Source organism: Myodes glareolus, chromosome 6, assembly GCF_982192425.1.
Source record: "Myodes glareolus chromosome 6, mMyoGla1.1, whole genome shotgun sequence".
Taxonomy (NCBI): domain Eukaryota; kingdom Metazoa; phylum Chordata; class Mammalia; order Rodentia; family Cricetidae; genus Myodes; species Myodes glareolus.
In genome coordinates, this window is record NC_142031.1 from 58,272,435 (window position 1) to 58,283,574 (window position 11,140).

Sequence of the window (11,140 nt, forward strand, 5' to 3'; positions counted from 1 at the left end):
GAGCCTATGGGGGCATTCTTATTCAAACCACCACACCATCAAAGAAAACTATAGAGTGATTTGAATGAGTTGCTTTCCAACCACAGAAGTCTGTTGACTGAGCATCCTGTATGCCAGGCAGTGGGCCACTTGGGGATGTGAGGTTGGAAGCCAGACTAACTTCCTTCTGGAGCCCACACCCATTTACTTGCAGAACAGGCAATGATTTCTCTCTGAACCTGTTTGCCTCTGCTATAAAAGAATACCCAGTATTACACTCTATTACACAGAGAGTATTTACACTCTGGGCTGTGACAGTTTCTTTTTTTTAACAGTTCAGTGGAGGCCCTGGGAACGTAGCTTGCCTAGCACATTTGAAGGCCTGGATTTAATCCCAGCAGTACATAAAATATATACAGCCCTAGCCCTTGGGAGGTGAAGGCAGGAGGACCAGAAGTTTGAGGTCATCCTTGGTGCAAAGTAAATTCAAAGTTAGCCTGGTCTCCATGAGACCCTGTCTCAAACAACAACAAACAAACCAAACTGTATGGTGGACCTGCATCTGTGTGGTGTCCCTCATGGTGTCTGCGCTCATATCCAAGTCCTTGTGTAGCTGGTGTTCCCGGCACACACAGCCTTTCTGGGTCCAGTGCTGCTATTCCTTGCCTTCCACTTTGCCTCTCATTTCCCACCAGAATGAGACGTTGAGGCAGGAGTGAGGTCCAGTTCAGCCTCATGGCGCAGTGTAGGGGGTGCAGGGACAAGTTCATTTTCCTTGCTGGGAAGAATCGAAAGGTGGTAAAGCATCATCCCCGGGAATCCTGGAGAATCCTGGAGCAGCATTATATAATACTGCTCCCTCCTTGTGGTTCTTAGTCTCATTCATACAAAGTGTTTAAGAGCAGGTGCAAGTGGAGGCTCAGGGACAGTGGCCAGACTCAGATGGACGCTTGAGGCCAGTTAGAGTTTCAAAGGAAGACCTGATGGTAGGCACGCTGTAAAACTCAGAGGATGGAGAAGAGGAGCTGGTGTGAAGGCCGCCACTTGGAGGCAGGCAGCCGCACTGCAGGCAGCAAAGAGCCAAAGTGTGTGTTAGGTAGTTTAAAAGCGCGTGCACGCGTGCGCACACCCACACCCACACACAGAGCATACTTAGGCCCTGGCCTGGCCGACATTCAAAACAGAAGAATGGAAGCAAGAGGAATAGTTTCGCCTTTCTGAAACATGACTGAAAAAGGCAGGCTGGCCCAGCTGAGCCTCACAGTAGCTCATAGGGACTGAATGAGAAGAACATTTTCTTAACATGAACCGACCTTCCTTGGGGTTGTCCCCTCAACAGATCAGAACACTCCCCTCTCCCATTAGCTCGAAAGGGAGAAGACGAGGACATGTTTCCACCTAGCCGTAGATCCCATTAATTACTGTGACTTGCGATTTAACATTTGTAACCCCCTAATGAGTATCTGGGGGCCTGGGAAATGTGCCCAGTTAGACCCACTCGTTTGATTCCGTGCAGGTTTACATGTGATGATGTAGACTTCAACCTTCGTGTGCACAGTGCAGGCCTCCTGCTCTGCCGGTTCAACCGCTTCAGCGTCATGAAGAAGCAGATCGCGGTGGGCGGGCACAGGTCCTTCCACGTCACATCCAAGGTGAGCATAGCAGCACTGAAAGTAGGTGCTCAGGCCACACCCAGGTGGCCTTGGTACCAAAGCTGAAAGCAGGAGCCTGGCGATGGAGGGTGGTGCCTTGCCTTTTAAGGGAGTCAGAGGATTGGACACTTGGTGCCAAGCCCTGGGGACTAATCTCTACTCTTTGACATTAAATGGCAGGAAGTTGCTGCTTAGTGCAAGATCACCAAGCAAACCATTCTTGTGCACTCCTTCGCTCCCCATCCAGGCAGGGTACAGGGTTCTAGGTTTTTCTTCACACCATTGGATAGCACTTGGCTAAAGAATTGTTGGCGTCATACACAAGGCTAGCCAGCTTCGTGGCCATGTTTGTCTGCCCACGAGCCGGGATCTAGTGGGAAAGATTTGACTCTACTGCTCTAACTGAGCAGACCCATCCACTTAAGGAAAAGCAAATCAGAAATCCTCCAGAAGGCCAGGTAAGCTGGCCACCCCCTGCCTGAAGGTCCCTCTGATTCTCGTGTACATCTTGGATCTTGTCCTGATGTGTGACATCAGGACGTCCTTTCCTGGTGTCTGTCTTTTCCCAGTCTCCACCAGCTCCTTGCAGAGTGACCTAGCCTGAGCTGGAGCACTCCTGGGTCCCACAACAGTTCCACACCGCCATCCCTCAGGCGGGGGTCAAAGCTTTCTTAGTGAACCAAAGCCCGGCTCAGAGTAGCAGGCCTTCCAACTGTGAGACCTGTTCAACCCAAGACCTTGAGAACCAATGACTAAGCCACTGCGATGTTTTAAAAAATTGAGTGTTGGACATGTTTAATGTGGGGACCACCAAGATCTTTCTACTAAAGATCATGATGTGCCTTTTAAATTCACTTTTATGTCCCCATTGTCATTTTTTAAGTTCTTGGGTTGAATTTTCTTTCTTGAGCATATATGTGTGTGTGTGTGTGTGTGGTGTATGTATGTGTGTGTGTATGCCACAGTGCACATATAGAGCTCAGAAGACAACCCGTGGAAGTTGGTTCTCTCTTTCTCTCACGTGGGTCTTAGGGATTAAACTCAAGTTCTCAGACTTGGCAAGCACCCTTGCTCACTGAACCAGCCCTAGCGCTTATTTGTTTTTTAAGATTTTTATCCCAGTTTGAACATAATCTTAATTGCACTTTGGTTAAGTATAGTTTTTTAAAGCTTTTCATGCGAGTGAAATCGCTCATTTCTATCTATTTTGTTGGATATAAACCAGCATTTGGTAGTCGGGCCCTTTTCTCGCAGGGTGTGGACTTGCAGCTGAGGAAGAAGACAGACTTAGGGCGGCCCCCCACTGTTAGAAGCACCATGGAGCTGCAGGAGATGTTGCAGGGTAACCCAACGTAACAGCTGGGTGGCGAGGAGTCCGTGGGTGCCCCCGAGGAGGAAGCCTCAGAACCAGGAAGAGTGACGGGAAACAACCATACAGTCAAACTTAGCTCAAATAACAATCCCGTTTCTGTGACACTAGTTCACTCGATTAGGTAGATTTATGTCCCCAAAGGGAGAATGACTATTGGATCAGCTTAAGGGAAAAAGATTTCTTTTGGCTTCCAGTTGCGTGGATTTTGGTCCACCAAAGTGGGGGTGGGTGGCAGAGTGGAGGACTCAGCCTATGGTGGCAGGATCATGTGATGGAGCTCTGTATGGGGTAGTGGACCGTGATGTAGACATCAGGGGAGCGAGGGGCCGGGCTGGAATATCCTTTAAAAGCCCCTCCTTCCAGGACCTACTCCCATCAGCTAGCTTCTACTTCCTGAAGGTTCCACAGCCTCCCCAAACACCACCACCAGGCAGGGAACAAGTCCTCAAGACATGAGCTAATGAAGCTTGGGTATTTCAGAGTGAGCCGCAGCAGAAGCACTAATGATGTCCAGCAGAGGTTCTGATTTCAGATTCATTTCAATTACTGAGCAGCCCCTGGTCGCAGTAAGGGGACCATGCTGTGGTCGAGCGGGTGGGAGGACCTTGTGGGTGACGGCTAGACAGTAAAGGGGAAGAGCTGTGGGAGAGGAGAGGATTTGGGGGTCAGGGAGGAGCTGACGACTTCTAGATCAGCGGTTCTCAACCTTCCTAACGTAGTGACCCTTTAATACAGTTCTTCGTGCTGTGGTGACCCCAACCATAAAAGTATTTTCGCTGCTACTTTGTGACTGTAATGTAAGTATTTTTGGAGAAGGAGGTTTGCCAAGGGGGTCGTGACCCACAGGCTGAGAACCAATGCTCTAGATACTCTAGTTGCTTTTATAGCTCAGGCTCCGTGGGAGAGTTTCCAAGGCCTGCGTGTGCTTTTATTTTCTTTGGATCAGTTTTCTCCATGGAATGATCAGTGTGTGCAAATCAATGTGATCTCGATAGTTGGTTTTCACAGGCTTTCTTTGGTGGTGGTGGTGGTGGTATGTGTGTGTGTGTGTGTGTGTGTGTGTGTGTGCGCATGTGTGCACACACGCACACATGCTCACACGCATGTAAATGTGTGTTTGCATGCTTGCACATGTGTTGGCATTCATGCGAAGCCAGACATTGGAGGTGGCTGTTGGATCTCTCTACCTTACCCTTTGAGAGGCCGTCTGTCACTGAACCCAGAACTCATTAATCGGCTGGACTGGTTGGCCAGTGAGCTACAGGGATGCAGCCCGACCTTCCCTCTCCCAGCCCGAGGGTTACAGATACATGTGAGCATGTCTGGCGTTCATATGGGTACCAGGGTTCTGAGCTCAGGCATCATGCCTGTGCTGCGGTATCTTACCCGAGACACCTGAGTGGCCTGAAACCTGTCCCTCTTCCTGGCAGGTATCCGACAGCTCTGCGGCCATTGTGCCTTCCCAGTACATCTGTGCCCCAGACAGTAAGCACCCGTTCCTGGCCGCTCCTGCTCAGCTCCTACTGGAGAAGTTCCTCCAGTACCACAGCCACCGCTTCTTCCCACTGTCCCTGAAGAACCACAGCCACCCCGTGTTGTCTGTGGACTGCTACCTTAACCTAGGACCTCAGGTAACGTGGCTTGGAATCCACAGAACAGGTGACCCAGTACCATGACCTTGAATCGTAATTACCGCGTCTCTCAGGTATCCATGGAGGCCGGTCTGCGGCTCCACGGGTACTGGGAATTTACATGCGCTCTTGTCCCTTGTGTTAGCATTGCTCACGTAACGCTCCTATACACTTGGATTTACCTCTAGGTGGCTTACACCCATTGCAATGTAGGTGCTGTGGACATAACTGTACTACACTGCTCAAAGAAACAAGGACCCAGAAGTCCGCATGTTCAATACAGACTCAGTTCTCCAATATTTTAGACCTGTGGTTGACAGCATCTGTGACTATGGATGTGTTGACTGGGGTTTCTATCCGACTAGGTCTCACAGCCAGTTAGTCCCAAATAAACACACAGAGGTCTACATTCATTATAAACTGGCTGGCCTAGTAGCTCAGGCTCCTTATTAATTAATTCTTACATCTTATATTAGCCCATAATTCTCAACTGTGTTAGCCACATGGCTCGGTACCTTTGTCGGCGAGGCAGTCACATCCTGCGTCCTCTGCAGCTGGGTCACGACTGCAGACTGAGCTTTCCTCTTCCCAGAATTCTCATTGCCCCACCTATACTTCCTGCCTGGCTACTGGCCAATCAGCGTTTTATTAAAAATAAAACAAGTGACAGGATCACTGTCACACAGCATGGATGGAACCTGTGGATACTGAGGCTGGGCTGTGCTCAGGCCTTTACCTCAGATGCTCTACCACACTTGACTTCTGCCAAAACCGAGGCAGAGGGCACCATGTTGGTTTGTCAAACAGAACTGGGGTATCAAAGCCAGTTCTGATGGCAAGGCGTTACTGATTCTCAAATCAATTTACCAATTGGAACAAACCTCCTAGAACTGACTTTTTTAAAGGATATGATTTGGCGACATCATGACTGTCTCTTCCCCGAGCTCCACCTTGAGTTTGATCCAGCACGTGCTATGTGCTGGCTGTTAGTTCCAAGCGTGACTGCGTACTTCCTGGAAGGTGACCCTCCTGGCTCCTTCTTTTCCAGATTTCTGTTTGTTATGTGAGTTCCAGACCCCACTCCCTAAATATCAGCTGCTCTGGCGTGGCATTCAGTGGGCTCCTGCTGTACCTCTGTGACTCCTTCGTGGTGGCCAGCTTCCTGAAGAAGTTCCATTTTCTGAAAGGTAATGCTCCTAGCCCGGACCTCGGTTTGATCGGCACTGTCACCCCGCATCTCCGATGACAGGACATTGACCTCAACTCTCAAAGTAGCAGAAAGCTGGGACTGAATTCCCAGGGACCTTTCAGTAGAGAAAAGACTCCCCTGTCTTTTTCACGAATGGCAGGCATTTCTCATTTCTCTGTTTCTTATTCTTCTAAGTCCTTTATGTTGGTGCCCCTTAGAGGCTTCTGTGTGGTCCAAAGCACCATGTCTACCGTTGCCTCCAGTCTTTCTCCTTTTCTTGTTAGCAGCTGAATCTGGAAAAACCCTATAAACAGCACTTGTCTGCCGATGGCTCCAGGCCTGCTCTGGTTCCTTGCTGGCGTTGTTTGTACCTTGCCTGTTTTCCTTGCTCTTATTCATTTAAGTAGCAAGAATATAGCCAAACCTTTTACCTCAGGAACAGTGTTTAACAGGCTTGTCCAGTTTGTGGTCTGGGGGCCCCAATGTGCCCCAGGTTAGCTAAGAATGTGACTCCCCCCAAAAGATAAACTTACTTAAAACATCCAGGCCCAAAGTGATGACCGAACACAGGTAGAGAGGGAGGAGAAAAGACTGAACAGTGCCTGGCTGACGGGTGGCTTGCTGCAGGCTGGGAGCTATGCAGATGGAGAATTTCTATGGCGGGGCATGTGGCAAAGGTGCGAGCTACCCAAGGCCCACATGAGTGAGAAACGGTTGAACTGAGATACGTAGTGACGTGAGAGCCCAGGGCTGGAGCTGAGATAGTTTGGCCTGGCAACAAGCCGCCATCTCTGCTCCCCTTCATCCCTGTTCTGTTCATCTTTTCTGCCCACTACACTGTCTTCCCAGCAAGCCTGCCCAATCCCTACCACTGCCTATGATGTTGAGATTAGGAATCACTTAGACAAGAGCGGAGGCCATAGGGCTCCTGGCACTTCCACCCGGCCATTTAGTTATTTGCAAATGGGATCCTAGAGGCCACAGGGCACCTGGCTCTTCCACCCAGCCATTTGGTTATTGCGAGTGGGATCCCAGAGGCCACGGGGTGCCTGACACTCCACCCAACTGTTAGCTGTTGTGAGTGGGTACTTTGGAAGGACTCAACCCCTTTCTCTTCTTGCCTCTGTCATTGCCCTCTCAAGGAGCCACCTTGTGCGTGATCTGCCAAGACCGGAACTCACTCCGCCAGACCGTGGTCCGCCTGGAGCTGGAGGATGAATGGCAGTTCCGGCTGCGGGATGAGTTCCAGACAGCCAACGCCAAGGAAGACAGGCCGCTCTTTTTCCTCACTGGACGGCACATCTGAGGGGGAGGGGCTGAAAGAACTCCTGAGAGTGTGGGGTCGTCAACACCCACCTGCCGCTGAGGCTGGTGCAGGTTTCAGGCCACGGGTGTATGAACTCAGACGCACCCAGAGTCGGTCATGCACAGCCCCGTGTGACACATGTCACAATGTCCCGTGGCAGATAATGACTTAAAGCTACAGCCGTGAGTCCTTGATGGCAAGAAAAGCGAAGACTGGGCCAGTCCACATGCCCTGGGCTATCTTGAAGTTCGTTTTATGAAGAATGAAAATTTCACTCTGCTGTTGCTCATATGCTTCCACGGACAAGCTTGACCGGCTCTAGAGAATCCTGGGTTGTCTTGTCACAGTGCCTGTGACTGTGATTTCACATAGTGTGTTTCCCATGACTCCCTCCAGAGCAATATTCCAAAGGAACGTTTTAACTGTAAAGGTTGGAGACTAGACAAAAGGAGTAGATCATTTTAATAAGAATTATTTAACCACCTCCAAGTTTTCTTTGCAGAAGCTAGCCCAAAGGCATTCAATTTAATATGATAAAATGAATTGCTTTACTTTAGACAAAAAAGCAACTCTTAAAATAATACAGGGTAAATACCCTACCTCTTAGAAAGGGCAAAGTGGAAAAGAAGTTTTCTTACAAACCAAAGGGCTTTAGGGAGGGAATTAGGATTGTCGCAGTGGACTGAGGATTTGCCTTCCGAAGAAAAGAGGACCAAATAAATTGCTTACACAATAATAAATAATGAAAACCAAAGTGAAGTACAAGACAGTGAAGAGGGCTGGAGCGACGGCTCAGTGGTGTAAGTGTGCTTGCTGTCCAGTCGTGAAGACTGGACATGGATGGCAAGCCACACGTTCTGCAAATGCCTGTAATTCCAGGTCGGAGGACCCAATGCTTTCCTCTGACCTCTGTGTGTGCTCAGACCTGTGTGCACGCGCACACAAATATACACACACACACAAACACATGCATGCACACACACATACACACACACACACAAACACATGCATGCACACACACATACACACACACACACACACACACACACACACGAGAGAGAGAGAGAGAGAGAGAGAGAGAGAGAGAGAGAGAGAAAGAGAGAGAGAGAGAGAGAGAGAATCTTAAACCCCAACAAACCAGTTAAGGACCAGATTTATAATTTTTTGAAGTTCACTTATCAGTGAGACAGCCTGAGCTTTCTTATTCATCTTAGTTCATTTAGAGAGAAAGTCTCTGGCCTGCCCAGAGAGAAGCAAGCAGATGTGTGTTTCCCCAATGGGCGGTTAGATCAATGCCTTAGGCCACTCCCTGGCGGCCAGGTCTCTTTGTGTACGCTTTATATTACTCCTTGAATGACTGTTCTCATTTGAAAGATGAACATTGCGGTGCAAAGAGCGCAAGCCTTGACAAGAACCAGAAGCACAATTCCAACCGCTGTCCAGCTGCCTCGAGACCACAGTGCTTTAGGAGTGACCCACGGCTAACGGGAAAACTGCGGTTGCTGAAAACGTAATCAGAACACAGTCCTTGGGCCCATTAGAGGTGGACAGGCACTGTGCATGGTGACAGTCCAAGGAGAACCCTGTTCAAGTTGATGCCAAAGATTTACTGCCAACCTTTGTCCCCCAATGGAAAAAAATACACAAGCATAAAATATTTAGATCAATGTTTATAAAGCAATCACTTTGTGAATGTCATGATTCCTGATTTGGAACAAAACTGATGATCTCTAGTTTAGTTCGTCTCCTGTAAATAGCAGCCCCTAAGCCATTCCCCCTGTTTTATTAGTTAATTTAAACTAACACTCTCGACTGCTCCAGTCTTATAAATAAAACATATAAGGTGCTTCTTGTTTGTATGGTGGGCTCAGATGGTATTGTTTCGAGGAGACAGAGGTTAGCCAGTGTTTTCCTGGGACTGCCTGCTTCAAATCTCATAGCAAGGCAGTATACTTTGGGAAAGAAAAGAAGAGCAGAGCCACGGAGGGCTAGGGAGATCACTCAGAGAGTGCAATACTTGTCGTACAAGCATGAGGACCCAAGTTCGGAACCCCAGGACTCAGGTAAAGCTGGGTGTGGATGCACACGTCCTGCAGTGACATGGGAGATGGGAACAGAACCCCTGAAGCTCCTGGCTGACGTACATAGTAGGGACAGTGGAAGACCCCGTCTCAAGGTGGAAGGCGAGGATCTACTGTGTTCGTTATTTCGCTTTTGCTGTGATAGAAAACCAAACACAAACCAAATGAGAGCAGGAGTTCTCGACTTGTGGGTCGAGAACCCCGGAGTGGGGGTTGAACAACCCTTCACAGGGGTCCCGTATCAGATAACCTGAATATCAGGTATTTACATTGCGATTTATAACAGCAGCAAAATTACAGTTATGAAGTAGCAACAAAAATCATTTTATGGTTGGGGGGTCACCACCACCTGAGGGACTGTACTGGAGGGCCACAGCATGAAGAAGGTTGAGAACAACTGGCGTAGAGAAAAGAGAGCATGTTCAGCCTCCACAGTCACCTCAAGTGTGTAGGGAAGGCTATGGAACAAGATACGGAAACAGGAACTGCAGAAATTTACACAGTAAAGACCCAGGAAAAAAATACTGTTAATGCCAGAGAGTGGGAGGAGATGGAAGCTGTGTGGAGATGTGTAGAGTGAACCGGATATCACGGAGCAACTTTAAACAAGGTTAAACTTTAAACAAGGTTAAAACCAGAAAAAAAGTGAGATGACAATGTTTATCCAAAACATAAAACTCAGCTACAGGTCTAGAGAATAAAACTTTGTGCCTCTGTTGGCGGTTACCGGGAGTAACGATGGCCACAATGCTTTGCAGACCCGGGGACACTGCTATGAGCTAGATATAGCAGGAAATGTCAGAAATACAGATGGCTGATGATACCTAGTGACCGCTGTGGAGAAAAGTGATTTTCCTTCTTCCATCCCGACAGCACAGCTGGGCTCCTGGAGTAGAGAGTAGAAAATGCTAAACTATATATAGCATCTCCTCCCCTGCAAATACCGTAAACTAGGTTAGGGCTCTGTCAGTGGGGAAGGGAAAATCAGGAGGCAGAGAGAAACTAGAAGGCGATGTTCATAACATTCCCATCAGGGAGAGGAAACATCAGAAGCTGGGGCTCTCTAATCCACAGGACCTGCCCCTGAGGTCTGATTGACACAGGTGATCTCTTGGGCAATGGAACATTCTTAGTGAAAAAAAACTTGCTCTTGTTTTTTTTTTTTAAGACTGCTCACTGCAGCTTAGTGTTTGCCTTTAGACAATGCTTCTGAAACCTGTGTGAGACTCCAGGATGTGGCTGTGTTAGGAGGGAGGCCCCAAGAAATGAAAGGAGCCAGGACCATAAGCAGCCATCTTCCTCCTCTTGATAGTGTTCTATGACAAGAATCCATAACACAGAACACGCCCACCCTCACCCCCATCCCCAGCCTGGGTTAAGCTCCTGAGATCTCAGAATTCACTTGCTGTTTGGACAGAGCCTAATTGTTGGGCCAATTCTGTGGTCTCACAGATTCAATTCTGATTGTTTGCTCCTATATCAAGCTTCTTGCGAAGTCGAGAAACTTGGTGTATTACCTGCTCTGCTTGTTGCTATGGAAAAGACCCAGCAGAAGCCACTTAAAGAAGGCAGGGTTTACCGTGGCTCATGGTTTGAAGGTGTGGGTTATCGTGGGGAAGGCGTGGTGGCAGATGCATGAGGCAGCTGGTCAGATGACATTTGCAGTCAGGAAGCAGAGAGATGAATGACGGTGCTCAGCCAGCTTCTCTCTTTCCTTTCAGTGTGGAACCCCAGCCCCTAGAATGCTGTCATTCACATTTAGGGTGGATAATCTGGCCTCACCTAACCCAGTCTAGGCACCTCCTCACAGATGCGCCTAGAACTTGACGATGTTTACCTCGTTTGTGATTCTAGCTCCTACCAGGTTGGTAGCGTCAACCGTCACACTTAGCAAGATGGCAGCCCTGGCCGTTTCTGTCGTGGGTTCACC

General features: G+C 48.7%; 1 protein-coding gene across 4 annotated transcripts in view; it reads left to right on the forward strand.

Moving 5' to 3' along the window:
* The window catches only part of Greb1 (growth regulating estrogen receptor binding 1), a 132,053-nt gene extending 123,065 nt beyond the window's left edge, over window positions 1-8,988 (forward strand). For all 4 annotated transcript variants that reach the window (XM_087907234.1, XM_087907238.1, XM_087907237.1 and 1 more), the window contains exons 31-34: window positions 1,496-1,631; window positions 4,434-4,634; window positions 5,683-5,821; window positions 6,966-8,988. In XM_087907234.1, the coding sequence (XP_087763360.1) occupies window positions 1,496-1,631; window positions 4,434-4,634; window positions 5,683-5,821; window positions 6,966-7,129 (640 nt within the window). In that variant the 3' untranslated portion in view covers window positions 7,130-8,988. The remainder of the gene's footprint in view (window positions 1-1,495; window positions 1,632-4,433; window positions 4,635-5,682; window positions 5,822-6,965) is intronic.
* The last annotated feature ends 2,152 nt before the right edge of the window (window positions 8,989-11,140 follow it).